The 20,370-nt window shown below is 57.7% G+C and overlaps 2 protein-coding genes across 4 annotated transcripts in view; one reads left to right on the top strand and one right to left on the bottom strand.

Annotated features, from left to right (window-relative positions):
• The window catches only part of LOC147099792 (ferritin heavy chain, oocyte isoform-like), a 346,456-nt gene extending 326,473 nt beyond the window's left edge, over positions 1–19,983 (top strand). Inside the window, exon 2 of one of the 2 annotated variants that reach the window (XR_015073906.1) lies at positions 19,586–19,983. Coding sequence is in view for 1 of the 2 variants with exons in the window: in XM_085969132.1 (XP_085825258.1) it covers positions 19,586–19,864 (279 nt within the window). In the remaining variant the exon portion in view is untranslated. The remainder of the gene's footprint in view (positions 1–19,585) is intronic. The other variant, XM_085969132.1, reaches the window with a different exon arrangement.
• LOC147099793 (ferritin heavy chain, oocyte isoform-like) lies at positions 437–2,044 on the bottom strand. 2 transcript variants are annotated; one of them, XM_085969382.1, is made up of 3 exons: positions 1,863–2,044; positions 1,356–1,481; positions 437–1,007 (listed from the first exon to the last, which is right to left on the bottom strand). In XM_085969382.1, exons 1-3 carry the CDS (start codon positions 1,911–1,913, stop codon positions 855–857), a joined length of 330 nt encoding a protein of 109 aa, XP_085825508.1. In that variant the 5' UTR covers positions 1,914–2,044; the 3' UTR covers positions 437–854. The 2 variants fall into 2 exon arrangements, with proteins under 2 accessions (XP_085825508.1, XP_085825509.1); XM_085969383.1 differs by lacking the exon at positions 1,863–2,044 and adding an exon at positions 1,571–1,852.
• Positions 19,984–20,370: the final 387 nt, after the last annotated feature.

Genomic DNA, 20,370 nt, shown 5'->3' with positions numbered 1-20,370 from the left:
GTTGGCAGGTTGGTCAACCATGGTGGGGGAGGAGAGGGGTCCCAGAACAAAGCCCAATAGGGTATTCACACTTTCCTAGTAAGATATCTTTGGAATTCTCTACCCCAGAGCACTGTGGATGCTGAATCATTGCCCTTCATTTGCAACACAAGATTGAAGTATTTGCAAGAAATACCTACAACTGAAAGGAGATCTTTCAACCTGTGTCTGAATATCCAAGTTAAATATAGTCAAATTACAGCAGCAAAAAAAAAATTCATATGACTGTTCCCATTGGCAGAAGGTTCAAGAACCAGAGGCCACCAATTGAAGGTGATTGGCAGGAGGCCCAAAGGCAACCTGAGGAAAAACATTTTTATGCAGGGAGTGGTTAGGATCTAGAATGCACTACCCGAGGGTGGTGGAGGCTGATTCAATCGTGGCTTTCAAAAGGGAACTAGAAAATACCAGAAAGAAAAAAATTGCAGGACTACAGGAAGAAAGGGTGGGGGAGTGGGATGAGCTGAAATGCTCCTGCAGAGAGCCGTACGGGCTCAACGGGCCGAATGGCCTCCTGTGCTATAACCATTCTATGACTGAATCCCATGACAACACTGCTGCACAGCCTAGTGTAATACTGGAAATGTCACCAAGTTATGCTAACTGGAACAAAAACTACTAAAATTTACAAAGAGTCAAAATCCAGTCCAATATTGAACAGTTTATTTACAGTTAGTGACATTTCACACTAAGAGCCCAGGTCTCAGCTCTTGTACAAAGTCACAAGCCATCATTCCCTACAGGACAGGAGTCTCGCACACAATTATAAATACAAGTACTAAACACAATAGGCTTCATCCCTGCAGTCACTTCAGTCACTCTTCCGCCAGGCTGTGTTTGTCAAACAGGAACTCTCCCATGCCATTCTCAGCGGCTCCCAGTCTCTTCAAGTTGGTGATGTGATCGCCAAGCTTCTTGATCATCTTCACTTGCTCATCCAAGTAGTGGGTCTCCAGGAAGTCACACAACTGGAAAAAGAGGGAAACTAGTTATGTCCAGCAGCAGATTTGAAGGAACATCCTAGCTTTCCCCTGAGTGTTTAATCCTCTTGGACTGCAGGACAGTCTAGTGGTGCAATTGAGATTAATGGAATTACTGCATCATTAGATTAAACTTCCTGCACAATAGGGGCATAGATCCTAGAATCACTGGGACACATTTACTAGTCACTGTCCACAGTAGGCCAACCTCCCACCAATCAAAAACCTAAGAAGCACCAACACAAAAGCTATTGGGCATGGAGATCTTTTGAATAGGCTCAAGGTTCCACCACCTCCAATTTAACAAATGCCCACATTACAGCATCAAGAACTTACATGAGCATCAGTCCTCTCAGTGGAGAGTTTGTGCAGATCCAGCAGACTCTGGTTGACATTCTTCTCCAGCTGCAGAGCACTCTGCATCGCCTCCAGACCATTGCTCCACTCATCCTGCGCTGGTTTCTGGAAAGGGAAATACAGACAGTTCACTGTACAATGGATTAAACAAACAAGTATTGAAGGAAATTAGGGGTGCAAATGTCTACTCTTACCATGAATCAATGTGTTTGAAGAAAATAGAACTACTGCATTAAGCCAACACAACTACCGGAGTCAAATAACAGATGTATTTAAGGGGAAGCTAGATATGTACTAGGGAGAGGTGTATAAAAGGATATGCAGATAGGGTTAGATGACACACGGTGGGAACTGGTTCGTGGAGTATAAACTCTGTCATGGACCCACTTGGCCTGTTATAAATTGGAACCAATTGCTTTAGAAAGTATTTGAAACAATCAGTCCGAGGGGTTCCAGACAGAAGGTCACTCGTTTATTGAGCCAAACCTTGATGTCCGCCAAGATGATTCGGCCTCCACGCCGATTCTGGAATTTCATCAGTTTCTCCGCGTGCTCCAGTTCCTCGTGTGACTGCTCCTTGAAGAACTCGGCAAAGTGACGCAGGGCAACATCATCCCGGTCAAAGTAATAGGACTATGGAGAGATCAGAAAAGTCGTTGTGTATCTCATAGCAGACCTATCATGGTTATTGTACATAAAGCCAACCTTGATTTCGCTTTCTTTCAAAGGGTTCAAGCCTCACTGAACTTGTTGTACATTAGCACAGGCCTACTTACTTCACTAACCTGGTAGAGTGGACAATCTGACCCCTAGCAATAGGGAAACTGGCCAATGGAAATGGCAAAAAAAAAACGCAACATGAGCAAACTCAAGTGCATGAACTGCCTGAAAGGGTGGTGGGAGCAGATTAAATAGTAACTTACAATTATTGGCCCAGAGCTATTGCCAAGGGGCATTAGAAGCAAACCCATTAAAGTCTAGTCACAGTGCACAGTTCATGTAGTACATCAAAGAGGAGACACTGGTCTGAGTCTTACTGGCTACATTCATCCCATGGAACTAAAACTACCACGAGCAGCATTAATTTGGCACCTTCAACACTAATCAAGGCATTTCACAGGAGAACCAGATACCAAGGAATAAAGGTTCATAAGCCTTCAGAATTTGAAGTGCTTGGTCAAGGTCAAGAAGTAGGAAAGCAGAGGAGTTAAGGGAGAGTTCCCCTGAGTAGGGTCAAAGTGGCTGAAGGATTTACCACCATTAAAGCAAAGGGAGTTAGCGAAAAGACAGAAGGGCACAAACTGATACTTAAAACTAGGAGATTAAGAATATTAGGAACAGGAGTAGGCCATTCAGCCACTCAAGCCTACTTCACCATTCAATTTGATCATGGCTGACCTGTAGCTTTACTCCATCCCCCTCGAGACCCTTACCCAACAAAACCATCTGTCTTGAAAGCTCCAATTGTCCCAGCATCCACAGCTAGGAGGTTGGGGGGGGGGGGGGGTGGGGGAGAGGAGAAAGCAGGTAAAGAAAGTGTTCCAGATTTCCACCACCCTTGTGAAAAAGTACCTCCTGACTTCCCTCCTAAATGGGCTACTTCTAATTTTAAGATTACATCCCCTCATTGCAAAAGCAAAGTAGGGAAAGGCCATGGAGTGATTTAGAAGTGAGGATAACAATTCTGATTTACACACTTTGAATGCAGAGTGTATTCCAAATATAAACTTCAACACCACACTCACAAGAGCCCAGGAAAGAGAGTCATTAAGATACTCAGAATATGGTTCAGTTACTGCAAGGACCAGAGAGGCAGTTTTTTAATTAATGCACAAGATGATCAATTGCATTATATTAATTATAGCTTTAAAAATGAATTTACTGTGCATAGATTGAGGGGTGGGCTAGATACAGCACAGAATTTAGTAAAGTAACATTACATAGACTCCACTATGAAGTGGTCAGAAATACAAGACTCACCATGGAGAGATAAACATAGGAGGAATAGAGCTCCATGTTGATCTGCTTGTTGACAGCATCCTCACAGTCCTTGTGGTAGTTCTGACGCACTTGAGAAGCCATCCTAATTATTATTATTTATTGCTAAATCTAAACTTTGTTGAAGTAAGAAGCTGGGATTTAACCAACCCCCCGAACTCCTAGTATTTATACTGCTGGATAATCCAGGGCGTGGCCGCCTAGGTGATGAGTGACATTCCTCAATACCCAATCAGAAGTGGCAGCCTCTCAGAGCACCAATCAAGTAAAGGGAGGAGGGGAGATGACGCCCAGAGCCAATCAGAACTTTGAAAGGGGGTCGTCCGGCCGGATTGCCTCCCTCTCTTCCGTGGCCATGTTCGCGCCCGGGTGGCCCTGGAGCTGGAGCACGCGGTGTCCGCCGGCGCGCTCGATCACTTTCGTGACCGGTGGGCGCCGCGGGGACTGGAGTGCATAATTGGGCTGGAGAACCAAATTTTAATTTGATAATTAAGGTTTATTTGAAGTTTTATTGGTTTATTACAGTTTGATTGGTTTAATTACAGTTTTAATGGTTTATTTACAGTTTATTATCTGTCTAAATTTATGGTTTTACCAAAAGAGGATCAGAACTTTGAAAGGGGGTCGTCCAGCCGGATTGCCTCCCTCTCTTCCGTGGCCATGTTCGCGCCCGGGTGGCCCTGGAACTGGAGCACGCGGTGTCCGCCGGCGCGCTCGATCACTTTCGTGACCGGTGGGCGCCGCGGGGACTGGAGTGCATAATTGGGCTGGAGAACCAAATTTTAATTTGATTATTAAGGTTTATTTGAAGTTTTATTGGTTTATTACAGTTTGATTGGTTTATTTACAGTTTTAATGGTTTATTTACAGTTTTTTATCTGTCTAAATTTATGGTTTTACCAAAAGAGGATCAAGTAAAGGGAGGAGGGGAGATGACGCCCAGAGCCAATCAGAACTTTGAAAGGGGGTCGTCCGGCCGGATTGCCTCCCTCTCTTCCGTGGCCATGTTCGCGCCCGGGTGGCCCTGGAGCTGGAGCACGCGGTGTCCGCTGGCGCGCTCGATCACTTTCGTGACCGGTGGGCGCCTCGGGGACTGGAGTGCATAATTGGGCTGGAGAACCAAATTTTAATTTGATTATTAAGGTTTATTTGAAGTGTTATTGGTTTATTTACAGTTTTAATGCTTTATTTACAGTTTTTATTTGTCTAAATTTATGTTTTCACAAAAAGAGGATCAGAACTTTGAAAAATGAGTGTCATTGGCTGACAAGGCAATAAGGACCCCAAGGGAAGGGGACAGTAGCCTAGTGGTAAATTTAGTGAACCAGTAATCCAGAGGCCTGAATCATTCTCTGGCTTGCTCTGAGTGCTGCAGGTTGTCTCTGCCTTCCTCTGAGCTGCAGGTGGAGAGAAGAGCGTGGTGGCCTCCTGACCAGACAGGGAGGAGAAGGAGAAGCACCAGTCCACCAACAGCCAGACCATCTACAACTGAGGTGCCTGGAGGGAGAGGAGGAGAGGAAAGGCCTCCATCTCAGGAGAGGGAGAGAGGGGAGAGGAACACCAGCCAACTTCTACTTGGAAGGAGGGGAGGAGCTGCATCGTTACTTCCAACATCTGTAGGTGGGTGTCTTTTTTGGGCATTCCCCAAAAGACTGTGTATTCTAGGCGGGGGGAGGAAAGAAGACGGGCCGGAAAGCCTGGCCTGGGTCGGCTGGAGCTGCCCAGGTGAAGCCTCTTACTCGCTTACCTGCATCGAGAAGACCTGGTGTGGGGCTGAGCCTGGGCTTTTTCCAGCCTACCCAGGCGAAGACATCTTCTCCCCCTGCCCGAAGATCATCTTCATAGACTTTGTTACCATCGGGGAGTGCACCCCTGCTGACACCCACCCACCAAATACCACCTAGAGTGGTGACCCTGCCTTTGCGGGCCCCCCCTCCTTCCCACCCACCCCCTCTCTCTCTCTCTTTATCCCTCTCTTTTGTCTCTCTCAAAGGGCACCTCCCTTAAAATCACCAATAGCCACTTTGAGCAGAGAGGAGGAGGCCCCTCTCCCAATCATTCCATCAAGGGGAGAGGCGGGCCATTGGCTTTAAACTCCCTCTGCTCGGTGGCAGACCTTACATTTTTACTGAGGCCACTTAATACCACACGGCCTGTGACTTGGGGTGTGTGTAGCTCCCAAAAAATCACCGCAGTATGGCTTCGACATCTTCGGCGGTGACGGGGCCAGCGAGAACGTATGCGGCGGTGACGGCCAAAGCCGCGGCTGCTCCCGCTCCTTCCGCTGCCCTGTCACCGTTCCGACTTATTACGAAGAAGCTCGGGGTGAAGAGCTACACTCACCCCAACATGACTATCGAGGAATGTGTGAAGGCGATGGCTGGGGTTGTCGGCCCTTCAGCCATCCTCGCCGCCTCGAGGATGTATGGGAAGGCTGTGTTCTTCCTGGAGTCCGAGCGGGCGGTGGCCCTGGCCATCGCCCAGGGGCTCACCGTGGGCGGGACCATCCTGCCGGTGGACCCTCTTGAGGCCACCGCGCAGAGGGTCGTGTTGTCTAACGTCCCGCCCTTCATCTCCGGTGAGCTCCTCCTCCCCCACTTGCACCAACTTGGGGAGGTGAGGTCGGGGATTACGCCGATCCCGCTCGGATTCCGGGAACCCAGCCTTCGCCATGTCTTCTCCTTCCGGCGCCAGGCCTTTATCCAGCTGGCGCGGGAGGGGGAGACGGACGGGGCCTTTTCCGTCCTCCACGAGGGGACCCCGTACCGCGTCTTCTATACGACGGACAGCGTGCGGTGCCACGCCTGCAAGGAGGTGGGGCATATCCGTAAGAACTGCCCCGCCTCCAAGGCCGCCAGATCGTCTGGCGTGGCCGTAGCTGGCGCCGCCGCCGCTCCTCCCCCCGGGTGTAGCCGTGCCCCCCCTCAAACAAATACCACCGGGGTGCGGTCGTCGTCGGAGGTCGATGCCATCCTGGCCTCCGGCGGGGGGGAGGAGGGTTGTCCGGTCGGGAAGAAGACGCGGGGGAAAAGTAAATACCGGAGGGCGGGTCCCCCCGAGGAGGGCGTGCCCCACAATATGGAGCCCCTGACGCCCGAGAGCGTCGCCGTGTTAATCGCGGAGTGCGGCGGCGGGGGGACCTCGTGCCCGAGCCTGTGGCCGCGACCACCGAGGCGGTAGCGCCAGAACCTGCGGCCGGGCTTGGGCCCGAGGGACCCGAAAAACCCGCTCCACTGGGGGGAGCGGGGGAGGCCTCTGCAGAAATGGAGGTCTCCCTCTACCCCTCCGCACTTAAAAGAAGGCGCGACCCCCTGGATGAGGAGGAGGACCAGCAGGAGGAAGGTCCCTCCGGTCAGGAGGAGTCGTCGCCCGCCGCGGGCACTGCGCCCCACCCCACCGCTAACACCACTACGGGCGAACGGCAGGGGTCGCCTGTCCCTGAGGAGGCTGAGGCAGAAGCGTCTGCCCAGCTCGTGCCTCCCGGGGATGGGGACGAGACCCTGCCCGTGGGGGGGGTCGCGGAACATCCCGCGGCGGGTTTTCATCCAGTACTGGTGGCATTGCCCCTCGATGGGTCGGGCGGCCAGGGGACCGGGTCGGGCGGGTCGTCTGAGGACGAGCCCGCCCAGAGCGACCCAGATTTTTCCCAGGTGCTGCTCGACCTCGTTGAGGTCTGTCAAAAATTCACCCCGTCTGCTGGGTCAGAGGCCGGTGGCGTCGCAGTGGAGGGCCCTCGGTCTGTGTCTCCGGCGCCGGGTGACTTGGAGGAGGCCCGGTTTTTGTATTCTCCGGTCTCTCCGGCCTCTCCGGTCGTTCCGGCCCCTGGGGCGGAGGGGGTCTCCGAACCGCCGCCGCCTGCTGGCCCGGCCCCCCTAGAGGAGCCCGGGGGGGAATCCTCCGCTACCGATCCTGGGGGTGGGATCCGGGCGGAGGCAGGGCCGGCTGTCGCGGCCGGGCCGCCCGATGCGCATTGCGTGGTGGACGGTTCGGCCGCCGGTGGCGACCCCCCGGAGGAGGACGGGGACTCGGTGGTGGGGGCGCAGGAGGACATAGAGTCCGTCGCCGACGAGGCGATGGATGACCTCGCGCCCCTCGCCGGGACCCCCCTCGTTCTTATTCCCATCAGGGAGCTCCGGGAATTTGTGGCCACGAGCCAGGGTCGCCGCAGGACCCAGCAGGCCCTCGACAGATGGTCGGGGCTGGCGCTGCTCATCGGGTCGGCCCGCGTCGCCTACAAGACCATGGGTGCGGACGCGGGCGTGAGCCCGTCCGAGCTGTGTCGGTTCCGGGCATTCCTCACCGGGCTGCTAAGGGAGTGGCGGTCGGCTAGCGGCCGCCCTCCCTTCCCCCGTTAGGTTTAAGTAGGGGTTGGTTGTGCTTCTGAAATGAAGATAACCATAGCCAGCCTCAACGTCAACGGCAGCAGGGAGGCTAGCCGCAGATTTAATAACTTTTCGGTCCTTCGGGACGGGAAGTATGCGGTGTGCTTCCTGCAAGAAACCCACACCGTTCCGGGAGACGAGGCCACGTGGCTCCTGGAGTGGCAAGGAGGGGTCAACATGAGTCACCTCTCCAATGTTTCCAGTGGGGTGGCTATCTTGTTGGCCCCGCATTTTCAGCCGGAGATCTTGGGGGTCAAGGAGCTCGTGCCGGGCCGCTTGCTCCAGGTCACTGTTCGCCTGGGGGGCGTGCCGTTCCATCTAGTGAACGTGTACGCCCCCGGGGCCGGTGCGCAGCAAGCGCGCTTCTTTGAAGAAGTGTCCACTCTTTTGGGCTCCATCGACGCGGGCGAGTGCGTCGTCCTCGGGGGGGATTTTAATTGTACCCTCGAGGCGAGGGACCGCACGGGTACCCAGCCGAGCCCGGCGTCGGTGGGGAAGTTGAGGGACCTGGTCGGGTCCCTCGACTTGGTGGACGTCTGGCGTAATCTCCATCCCGACTCCAGCGCCTTCACTTTTGTGAGGTCTGGGGGAGGAGCGTCCAGGATCGACCGCCTCTACATTTCCCGGGCATACGTCTCCTGCGTTCCGACGGCTTCCGTGCGGCCGGTGCCGTGCACGGACCACCACCTGGTGTGGGCGGAGCTCGTGCCGCCGCGCGCCGGGGGGCGGTCCGCGTACTGGCACTTTAACAACCTGCTGCTGGAGGACGCGCGGTTCCGGGATTCGTTCGGTCGGTTCTGGGCCGGCTGGAGAAGGAAGCAGGGGGGCTTCCCCTCCTTGAGGCTATGGTGGGATGTGGGCAAGGCTCACATCCGTCTCTTCTGTCAGGAGTACGCGAAGGGGTCGACCAAGAGGCGGGAGGCCCGGGTCGGGCAGTTGGAGAAGGAGGTGCTCGACCTGGAGTCCCGTCTCGGTCAAGTCGCCGAGGACGCAGCCCTGCGGCTGGCGTACGAAGAGAAGAAGGGCGCGCTGAAGGACCTGCAGCTCGTCGGGTCCCGAGGCGCGTACGTGAGGTCGCGGATCCAGTTCCTGCGGGAACTGGACCGCGGCTCCCCGTTCTTCTACTCACTGGAAAAAAGACGGGGGGTCCGTAAGCAGCTCCTGGAGCTGCTGGCCGACGACGGATCTCCGGTCTCGGATCCGGAGGGAATCCGCGCGGAGACCCGCGCCTATTACGGGGCTCTGTTCCCTCCGGATCCGTCCAGCGAGGACGCGCGCGGAGTTTTGTGGGAGGACCTGCCGAAGGTCGGCCTGGAGGGCGCCGAAAAATTGGACGCTCCTCTGAGTTTGGAGGAGCTGTCCGGCGCCCTCCGCCAGCTCTCTAGGGGGAAGTCCCCGGGGCTGGACGGGCTGACCGTGGAGTTCCACAGGGCGTTCTGGGGCGTCCTGGGGGGCGACTACGTGCGGGTCCTGGGGGAATGTTTGGCGACCGGGGAGATGCCCCTCTCGTGGCGCAGGGCGGTGATCGTCCTGCTGCCTAAGAGGGGTGATCTCCGCCTCCTTAAGAACTGGTGCCCGGTCTCCCTCCTCAGCACGGATTATAAAATCTTTGCCAGGGCCATGTCTGTTCGCCTTGGCACCGTGCTGGCCCGCATGATCCATCCCGACCAGTCCTACACGGTCCCGGGCCAGACCATTCACGACAATATCCATCTGGTCCGGGACCTGGTCCACCTTTCCCAGAGGGCTGGTCTGTCGGTCACCATCCTTTCCCTGGATCAGGAGAAGGCGTTCGACAGGGTGGATCACGAGTATCTTTTCGGGACTCTGCGCGCTTTCGGGTTCGGGACGCATTTTGTCGCCCGGATCCGACTTCTGTACGCTGCCGCGGAGTGTCTGATTAAAGTTAACGGGTCCTTGACGGCGCCCCTTCGCTTCGGGAGGGGGGTGCGTCAGGGATGCCCCATGTCCGGCCAGTTATATGCCATTTGCGTGGAGCCTTTCCTGCGCCTCTTGCGGAAGAGGTTGACGGGACTGGCTCTGCAAGGGCCGGGCGTGGAGGTGGTCCTCTCGGCTTATGCCGATGACGTGCTCCTCGTGGTCACGGATCCCGTTGACTTGCGGAGGATGCGGGAATGCCAGCAGATTTACTCGGACGCATCCTCCGCCAGGATCAACTGGGGGAAATGTTCTGGACTCCTGGTGGGTCAGTGGCGGGTGGACTCTCTGCCGGAGGAGTTCAGGCCCTTCGCCTGGAGTACTACGCACCTCCTCTACTTGGGAGTCTACCTCAGCCCGGCCGAGGACGCCTGGCCGGCGAACTGGCACGAGCTGGAGGCCAAAGTCACCGTTCGCTTAGGACGCTGGACAGGATTGCTCCGAGTGTTGTCCTACAGGGGTCGGGCGTTGGTCATAAACCAACTGGTGGCCGCCATGTTGTGGTACCGGTTGGTTACTCTGACCCCCCCCCCTGCGTTTGTCGCCAGGATACAGAAGAAGCTCGCCGACTTCTTCTGGAACAACAGGATGCACTGGGTCGCTGCCGCGGTTCTGAGTCTCCCGCTTCGGGAGGGCGGTCAGGCGTTGGTGTGCCTCCGCACCCAGATTGCGACTTTCCGTCTTCGGACGCTGCAGAGAGACCTGTACGTCGAGAATCCTCCAAGATGGTGTGCGCTGGCGACGTATTTTTTCCGCCAGCTGCACGGCCTCAATTACGACACGCAGCTCCTGTTTTTGGAGGGGAGCGGCAGGCGTGAGAGCCTGCGGGAGCTGCCTGTCTTTTACCAGGAACTACTATGGGTTTGGAATCACGTCGCCTCCAGGCGGAGCTCTCCCCCGTCAGGAGCGGCGGCTGTCCTCCGGGAGCCGCTGTTCAGGAATCCGCACCTCCACGTCCGCGAGTTCGGGTGGCTGGCGGAACGCAGGGCTGTGCCTGCCAGGGTGACTAGAGTCGGGGACCTACTCGATGGCGGAGGAGCGGGCTGGATGGCGCCAGAGGAGCTGGCGAGGCGCATGTCGTGGGACGACGTCCGGCTCGCGGTCAATGCCATCGGGGCGGTGAAAGCGATGCTGCCCCCCGGCGCCACGAGGTGCGTCGAGGCGGCTCGGGCACGTGGGGAGATCCCGTCCGAGCTTACTCCCGTTCGGATGGAATTCCTTATCGGCGCCTTTCCCCGAGACTCCCCTCGGAGATCGGCGCCTCACAACTTGAGCCGTCTCGAGGAAATACCCTCCGTGCTTTTTCATTCTGCGCGGAGGGGTTTCCTGTACGGGCTGCTCTTGCACACCTTCCACTTTGCCATCTTCGCCTGCCGTCCGGACACGCCGTGGCATGCCGTTTTACCTCCGGACGGAGGCGGAGGTCCCCAATGGGGGGCTCTCTATGCGGGAGTCCTCCCTTGTTCTATCGGGGATTTGGCCTGGAGGGTGTTGCACAGAGCAGTTCCGTGCAATAGATTTTTAAGTAGGTTTACGGACTCCCAGACCGCCTGTTTGTTTTGCGGTCTGGAGGAGTCCGTCTTTCACGTTTACACGGGGTGTGAGAGGTTGCAGCCCCTCTTCCATTTTTTGAGGGGGCTGCTCCTCAAATTTTGGTTGCACTTCAGTCCCACGCTCCTGATCTACGGTCACCCCGTGCGGAGGGGAGCGGGCGGGTCGGAGGACCTCCTCGTGGGCCTGCTCCTGGGCCTGGCCAAGAAAGCCATCAATTGGTCCTGGCAGCGGGCGAGCGAGGGGGTCGTCCGACCGGATTGCCTCCCCCTCTTCCGTGGCCATGTTCGCGCCCGGGTGGCCCTAGAGATGGAGCACGCGGTGTCCGCCGGCACGCTCGAGCTCCTTCGTGACCGGTGGGCACCGCGGGGACTGGAGTGCATTGTTAATCGGGACAACCAAATTTTAATTTGATTGGTGGAGGGTTATTTAAAAGGGTAATTGGGTTTCTGTCACCTTATTTGTGAAATTGTTTCTTTTGTTTGGTCCAATGAAAAGAGAGGGGAGATGACGCCCAGAGCCAATCAGAACTTTGAAAGGGGGTTGTCCGGCCGGATTGCCTCCCTCTCTTCCGTGGCCATGTTCGCGCCCGGGTGGCCCTGGAGCTGGAGCACGCGGTGTCCGCCGGCGCGCTCGATCACTTTCGTGACCGCTGGGCGCCGCGGGGACTGGAGTGCATAATTGGGCTGGAGAACCAAATTTTAATTTGATTATTAAGGTTTATTTGAAGTGTTATTGGTTTATTTACAGTTTTAATGCTTTATTTACAGTTTTTATTTGTCTAAATTTATGTTTTCACAAAAAGAGGATCAGAACTTTGAAAAATGAGTGTCATTGGCTGACAAGGCAATAAGGACCCCAAGGGAAGGGGACAGTAGCCTAGTGGTAAATTTAGTGAACCAGTAATCCAGAGGCCTGAATCATTCTCTGGCTTGCTCTGAGTGCTGCAGGTTGTCTCTGCCTTCCTCTGAGCTGCAGGTGGAGAGAAGAGCGTGGTGGCCTCCTGACCAGACAGGGAGGAGAAGGAGAAGCACCAGTCCACCAACAGCCAGACCATCTACAACTGAGGTGCCTGGAGGGAGAGGAGGAGAGGAAAGGCCTCCATCTCAGGAGAGGGAGAGAGGGGAGAGGAACACCAGCCAACTTCTACTTGGAAGGAGGGGAGGAGCTGCATCGTTACTTCCAACATCTGTAGGTGGGTGTCTTTTTTGGGCATTCCCCAAAAGACTGTGTATTCTAGGCGGGGGGAGGAAAGAAGACGGGCCGGAAAGCCTGGCCTGGGTCGGCTGGAGCTGCCCAGGTGAAGCCTCTTACTCGCTTACCTGCATCGAGAAGACCTGGTGTGGGGCTGAGCCTGGGCTTTTTCCAGCCTACCCAGACGAAGACATCTTCTCCCCCTGCCCGAAGATCATCTTCATAGACTTTGTTACCATCGGGGAGTGCACCCCTGCTGACCCCCACCCACCAAATACCACCTAGAGTGGTGACCCTGCCTTTGCGGGCCCCCCTCCTTCCCACCCACCCCCTCTCTCTCTCTCTTTATCCCTCTCTTTTGTCTCTCTCAAAGGGCACCTCCCTTAAAATCACCAATAGCCACTTTGAGCAGAGAGGAGGAGGCCCCTCTCCCAATCATTCCATCAAGGGGAGAGGCGGGCCATTGGCTTTAAACTCCCTCTGCTCGGTGGCAGACCTTACATTTTTACTGAGGCCACTTAATACCACACGGCCTGTGACTTGGGGTGTGTGTAGCTCCCAAAAAATCACCGCAGTATGGCTTCGACGTCTTCGGCGGTGACGGGGCCAGCGAGAACGTATGCGGCGGTGACGGCCAAAGCCGCGGCTGCTCCCGCTCCTTCCGCTGCCCTGTCACCGTTCCGACTTATTACGAAGAAGCTCGGGGTGAAGAGCTACACTCACCCCAACATGACTATCGAGGAATGTGTGAAGGCGATGGCTGGGGTTGTCGGCCCTTCAGCCATCCTCGCCGCCTCGAGGATGTATGGGAAGGCTGTGTTCTTCCTGGAGTCCGAGCGGGCGGTGGCCCTGGCCATCGCCCAGGGGCTCACCGTGGGCGGGACCATCCTGCCGGTGGACCCTCTTGAGGCCACCGCGCAGAGGGTCGTGTTGTCTAACGTCCCGCCCTTCATCTCCGGTGAGCTCCTCCTCCCCCACTTGCACCAACTTGGGGAGGTGAGGTCGGGGATTACGCCGATCCCGCTCGGATTCCGGGAACCCAGCCTTCGCCATGTCTTCTCCTTCCGGCGCCAGGCCTTTATCCAGCTGGCGCGGGAGGGGGAGACGGACGGGGCCTTTTCCGTCCTCCACGAGGGGACCCCGTACCGCGTCTTCTATACGACGGACAGCGTGCGGTGCCACGCCTGCAAGGAGGTGGGGCATATCCGTAAGAACTGCCCCGCCTCCAAGGCCGCCAGATCGTCTGGCGTGGCCGTAGCTGGCGCCGCCGCCGCTCCTCCCCCCGGGTGTAGCCGTGCCCCCCCTCAAACAAATACCACCGGGGTGCGGTCGTCGTCGGAGGTCGATGCCATCCTGGCCTCCGGCGGGGGGGAGGAGGGTTGTCCGGTCGGGAAGAAGACGCGGGGGAAAAGTAAATACCGGAGGGCGGGTCCCCCCGAGGAGGGCGTGCCCCACAATATGGAGCCCCTGACGCCAGAGAGCGTCGCCGTGTTAATCGCGGATTGCGGCGGCGGGGGGACCTCGTGCCCGAGCCTGTGGCCGCGACCACCGAGGCGGTAGCGCCAGAACCTGCGGCCGGGCTTGGGCCCGAGGGACCCGAAAAACCCGCTCCACCGGGGGGAGCGGGGGAGGCCTCTGCAGAAATGGAGGTCTCCCTCTACCCCTCCGCACTTAAAAGAAGGCGCGACCCCCTGGATGAGGAGGAGGACCAGGAGGAGGAAGGTCCCTCCGGTCAGGAGGAGTCGTCGCCCGCCGCGGGTACTGCGCCACACCCCACCGCTAATACCATCACGGGCGAACGGCAGGGGTCGCCTGTCCCTAGGGGGGCTGAGGCAGAGGTGTCTGCCCAGCTCATGCCTCCCGGGGATGGGGACGAGACCCTGCCCGTGGGGGGGGACGCGGAGCAACCCGCGGCAGAAGTAGATCCTCTTTCAGTACCGTTACCCCTCGACGGGTCGGGCGGCCTGGGGTCCGGGTCGGGCGAGTCCTCAGATAATGAGCTCGCCCAAAGTGACCCGGTCGTCTCCCAGGTGCTGCTCGACCTCGTCGAGGGGTTAAATGAGATTACCCCATCCGCTGGGTCGGAGGCCGGTGGCGCAGAAGAGGAAGGCCCTCTGTCTCGGTCTCCGGTGCCGGGCGACATGGAGGAGGCGTTTTTACGTACTCTCCGATCTCTCCGGTCGTTCCGGCGCCCGGGGCAGGGGGGGACTCTGAACCGCCGCCGTCTTCTGGCCCGGCGCCCCTAGAGGAGCCCAGGGAGGAATCCTCCGCTACCGATCCTGGGGGTGGGATCCGGGTGCAGGCGGGGCCGGCCGTCGCGGCCGAGCCGCTCGCTGCGCGCCGCGTGGCGGACGGGTCGGCCGCCGGTGGCGACCCCTCGGAGGAAGACGGGGACTCGCTGGTGGGGGCGGAGGAGGAATGCGATTCCATCGCTGATGAGGAGATGGAGGACCTCGCGCCCCTCGCCGGGACCCCCCCTCATTCCCATTGAGGATCTCCGGGACTTTGTGGCCACTTGCCAGGGTCGTCAAAGGACCCGGCTGGCCCTCGATAGATGGTCGGGGCTGGCGCAGCTCGTCGGGTCGGCCCGCGTCGCCTTCAAGACCATGGTCGCGGACGCGGGCGTGGACCCGCTCGAGCTGCGTCAGTTCCGGTCCTTCCTCACTGGGCTGCAAAGGGAGTGGCGGTCGACTAGCGGCCGCCCTCCCTTCCCCCGTTAGTGATAAGTAGGGGTTGGATTATGCTTCTGAAATGAAGATAACCATAGCCAGCCTCAACATCAACGGCGGCAGGGAAGCTAGCCGCAGATTTAATAACTTTTCGGTCCTTCGGGACGGGAAGTATGCGGTGTGCTTCCTGCAAGAAACCCACACCGTTCCGGGAGACGAGGCCACGTGGCTCCTGGAGTGGCAAGGAGGGGTCAGCATGAGTCACCTCTCCAGTGTTTCCAGTGGGGTGGCTATTTTGCTGGCCCCGCATTTTCAGCCGGAGATCTTGGGGGTCAAGGAGCTCGTGCCGGGCCGCTTGCTCCAGGTCACTGTTCGCCTGGGGGGCGTGCCGCTCCATTTAGTGAACGTGTACGCCCCTGGGGCCCGTGCGCAGCAAGCGCGCTTCTTTGAAGAAGTGCCCACTCTTCTGGGCTCCATCGACGCGGGCGAGTGCGTCGTCCTCGGGGGGGATTTTAACTGCACCCTCGAGGCAAGGGACCGCACCGGCCGCCTGCGAAGCCCGGCCTCGATGGAGAAGTTGAGGGACCTGGTCGGGTCCCTCGACTTGGTGGACGTCTGGCGAAATCTCCATCCCGACTCCAGCGCTTTCACTTGTGTGAGGCCTGGGAGAGGAGCGTCCAGAATCGACCGCCTCTACATTTCCCGGGCATACGTTTCCTGCGTTCCGGCGGCTTCCATGCGGCCGGTGCCGTGCGCGGACCACCACCTGGTGTGGGCGGAGCTCGTTCCGCTGCGCGCGCGGGGGGGGTCCGCGTACTGGCACTTTAACAACCTGCTGCTGGAGGACGCGCGGTTCCAGGATTCGTTCCGTCGGTTCTGGGCCGGCTGGAGAAGGAAGCAGGGGGGCTTACCCTCCTTGAGGCTATGGTGGGACGTGGGCAAGGCTCACGTCCGTCTCTTCTGTCAGGAGTATGCGAGGGGGTCGACCAAGAGGCGGGAAGCCAGAGTCGGGCGGTTGGAGAAGGAGGGGCTCGACCTGGAGTCCCGTCTCGGTCAAGTCGTCGAGGACCCGGCCCTGCGGTTGGTTTACGAAGAGAAGAAGGGCGCGCTGAAGGACCTGCAGCTCGTCGGGTCCCGAGGCGCGTTCGTGAGGTCGCGGATCCAGTTCCTGCGGGACCTGGACCGCGGCTCCCCCTTCTTCTACTCGCTGGAAAAAAGTCGGGGGGTCCGTAAGCAGCTCCTGGAGCTGCTGGCCGACGACGGATCTCCGGTCTCGGATCCGGAGGGAATCCGCGCGGAGACCCGCGCCTATTACGGGGCTCTGTTCTCTCCGGATCCGTCCAGCGAGGATGCGCGCAGAGTTTTGTGGGAGGACCTGCCGAAGGTCGGCCTGGAGGGCGCCGAAAAATTGGATGCTCCTCTGTGTCTGGAGGAGCTGACCAGCGCCCTCCGCCAGCTCTCTAGGGGGAAGTCCCCGGGGCTGGACGGGCTGACCGTGGAGTTCCACAGGGCGTTCTGGGACGTCCTGGGGGGCGATTACGCGCGGGTCCTGGGGGAAGTTTGGCGACCGGGGAGATGCCCCTCTCTTGGCGCAGGGCGGTGATTGTCCTGCTGCCTAAGAGGGGTGATCTCCGCCTTAAGAATTGGCGCCCGGTCTCCCTCCTCAGCACGGATTATAAAATTTTTGCCAGGGCCATGTCTGCTCGCCTTGGCGCCGTGCTGGCCCACATGATCCACCCCGACCAGTCCTACACGGTCCCGGGCCGGTCTATCCATGATAACATCCATCTGGTCCGGGACCTGGTCCACCATTCCCAGAGGGCTGGTCTGTCGGTCGCCTTCCTTTCCCTGGATCAGGAGAAGGCGTTCGACAGGGTGGATCACGAGTATCTTTTCGGGACTCTGCGCGCATTCGGGTTCGGGACGCATTTTGTCGCCCGGATCCGACTTCTGTACGCTGCCGCGGAGTGTCTGATTAAAGTTAACGGGTCCTTGACGGCGCCCCTTCGCTTCGGGAGGGGGGTGCGTCAGGGATGCCCCATGTCCGGCCAGTTATATGCCATTTGCGTGGAGCCTTTCCTGTGCCTCTTGCGGAAGAGGTTGACGGGACTGGCTCTGCAAGGGCCGGGCGTGGAGGTGGTCCTCTCGGCTTACGCCGATGACGTGCTCCTCATGGTCACGGATCCCGTTGACTTGCGGAGGATGCGGGAATGCCAGCAGATTTACTCAGACGCATCCTCCGCCAGGATCAACTGGGGGAAATGTTCTGGACTCCTGGTGGGTCAGTGGCAGGTGGACTCCCTGCCCGAGGAGTTCAGGCCCTTGGCCTGGAGCACTACGCACCTCCTCTACTTGGGAGTCTACCTCTGCCCGGCCAAGGACGCCTGGCCGGCGAACTGGCACGAGTTGGAAGCCAAAGGCGTCACTCGCTTAGGACGCTGGACAGGATTGCTCCGAGTGTTGTCCTACAGGGGTCGGGCGTTGGTCATAAACCAACTGGTGGCCGCCATGTTGTGGTACCGGTTGGTTACTCTGATCCCTCCCCCTGCGTTTGTCGCCAAGATACAGAAGAAGCTCGTCGATTTCTTCTGGAACAACAGGATGCACTGGGTCGCTGCCGCGGTTCTGTGTCTCCCGCTTAGGGAGGGCGGTCAGGCGTTGGTGTGCCTTCGCACCCAGGCTGCGACTTTCCGTCTTCAGACGCTGCAGAGATACCTGTACGTTGAGAATCCTCCAGGCGCAGCTCTCCCCCGACAGGAATGGTGGCTGTCCTTCGGGAGCCACTGTTCAGGAATCCGCACCTCCACGTCCGCAGTTTCGGGTGGCTGGCGGAGCGCAGAGCTGTGGCTGGCAAGGTGACTCGAGTCGGGGACCTGCTCGATGGCGGAGGAGCGGGCTGGATGGCACCGGAGGAGTTGGCGAGGCGCATGTCCTGGGTCAACGTCCAGCCCGCGGCCGATGCCATCGAGTCGATAAAGGCGAAAGTGCGCCCCGGCACCACTAGGTGTATCGAGGCGGCTCAAGCGTGTGGGGCGATCCCGTCTGAGCTTTCCCCCGTTCGGACGGAATTCCTTGTCGGCGCCCAGCCCCGACCCCCCCATCGGGAGCCGGCGCCTCACAACTTGAGCCGTCTCGAGGAAATGCCCTCCGTGCCTTTTCATTCCGCACGGAGGGGTTTCCTGTACGGGCTGCTCCTGCACACCTTCCACTTTGCCATCTTCGCCTGCCGTTCGGACACGCCGTGGCGTGCCGTTTTACCTTCCGACGGGGGCGGAGGTCCCCAATGGGGGGCTCTCTATGCGGGAGTCCTCCCTTGTTCTATTGGGGACTTGGCCTGGAGGGTGTTGCACAGGGCAGTCCCGTGCTATAGGTACTTAAGTAGGTTCACGGACTCCCAGACCGCATGTTTGTTCTGCAGTCTGGAGGAGTCCGTTTTTCATATTTATGTCGAATGTGAGAGGTTGCAGCCCCTCTTCCATTGTTTGAAGGGGCTGCTCCTCAAGTTTTGGTTGCACTTCAGTCCCACGCTCTTGGTCTACGGTCACCCGGTGCGGAGGGGAGCGGGCTGGTCAGAGGACCTCCTCGTGGGTCTGCTCCTGGGCCTGGCGAAGAAGGCCATTAATTGGTTCAGGCAGCGGGCGGTCGAGGGGGTCGTCCGGCCGGATTGCCTCCCCCTCTTCCGTGGCCATGTTCGCGCCCGGGTGGCCCTAGAGATGGAGCACGCGGTGTCCGCCGGCGCGCTCGAGCATTTCTGTGACCGGTGGGCGCCGCGGGGACTGGGGTGCATTATTGAGTTGGAAAACCAAATTTTGATTTGATTCTTAGGGTTTATTTGAAGTTTTGATGGTTTATTTACAGTTTTTATTTGTCTAAATTATGTTTTCACAAAAAGAGAATCAAGTAAAGGGAGGAGGGGAGATGACTCCCAGAGCCAATCAGAACTTTGAAAAATGAGTGTCATTGGCTGACAAGGCAATAAGGACCCCAAGGGAAGGGGACAGTAGCCTAGTGGTAAATTGACTGAACTAGTAATCCAGAGGACTGGAATCATTCTCTGGCTTGCTCTGAGTGCTGCAGGTTGTCTCTGCCTTGCTCTGAGTGCTGTAGGAGGAAAGTGGAGCGCGGTGGCCTCCTGACCAGGCAGGGAGGAGAAGGAGAAGGAGAGACACCAGACTACCACCAACCAGACCATCCATATCTGAGGTGCCTGGAGGGAGAGGAGGAGAGGAAAGGCCTCCATCTCAGGAGAGGGAGAGAGGGGAGAGGAACACCAGCCAACTTCTACTTGGAAGGAGGGAAGGAGCTGCATCATCACCTTGAACATCTGCAGTCCTCCTACTTTGACCGGGATGACGTTGCCCTGCGTCACTTTGCCGAGTTCTTCAAGGAGCAGTCACACGAGGAACGGGAGCACGCGGAGAAACTGATGAAATTCCAGAATCAGCGTGGAGGCCGAATCATCTTGGCGGACATCAAGAAACCAGAGCAGGATGAGTGGAGCAATGGTCTGGAGGCGATGCAGAGAGCTCTGCAGCTGGAGAAGAATGTCAACCAGAGTCTGCTGGATCTGCACAAACTCTCCACTGAGAGGACCGACCCTCATTTGTGTGACTTCCTGGAGACCCACTACTTGGATGAGCAAGTGAAGATGATCAAGAAGCTTGGAGATCACATCACCAACCTGAAGAGACTGGGAGCCCCTGAGAATGGCATGGGAGAGTACCTGTTTGACAAGCACACCCTGGGGGAAGAGTGACTGCAGGGATGAAGCCTATTGTGTTTAGTACTTGTATTTATAATTGTGTGCGAGACTCCTGTCCTGTAGGGAATGACGGCTTGTGACTTTGTGCAAGAGCTGAGAGCTGGGCTCTTAATGTGAAATGTCACTAACTGTAAATAAACTGTTCTCTATTGGAAAAAAAAAATTAACAAAGGAGAGGGGGCGGTGTGTGATACCCAGAGCCAATCAGAGCTTTGGAATACAGAGGTTTGGATGATTATTCTGTGATGTCATTGCTGTTGGTTTCTTTGACTTTCCTCAAACTGAATTTGAAAGCGTCTCTGTTCTCAGAATCAGTGTTTCACAACATATCTCAAAGAGCTCGATGAAATTCCACCCTACAGATGGTGTCGAGCACAGCCGGCTCTAAGTTAACCCGTCTCTCGGGGAATTGATGGGCATCTCGGTGGGTCCAGAATGAGTCCGTGACACCAAGGTTCACAATGTTGACCACAATAGATTGAAAGAGACTGACCTACACC

This window comes from Somniosus microcephalus, chromosome 28 (genome assembly GCF_052327205.1).
Source record: "Somniosus microcephalus isolate GS21.2 chromosome 28, FLI_Smic_1.0, whole genome shotgun sequence".
NCBI lineage: Eukaryota > Metazoa > Chordata > Chondrichthyes > Squaliformes > Somniosidae > Somniosus > Somniosus microcephalus.
This window is presented reverse-complemented; position numbering and strand designations above follow the sequence as displayed.

Coding starts and splice junctions, on each gene's coding strand:
- LOC147099793 (XM_085969382.1), bottom strand. CDS start 1,913: ATGAAATTCCAGAATCGGCGTGGAGGCCGAATCATCTTGGCGGACATC. Junction 1,482..1,862: donor TCATCTTGGCGGACATCAAG/GTTTGGCTCAAT, acceptor TTCCCTTTCCAG/AAACCAGCGCAGGATGAGTG. Junction 1,008..1,355: donor CTGAGAGGACTGATGCTCAT/GTAAGTTCTTGA, acceptor CTCTTTTTCCAG/TTGTGTGACTTCCTGGAGAC.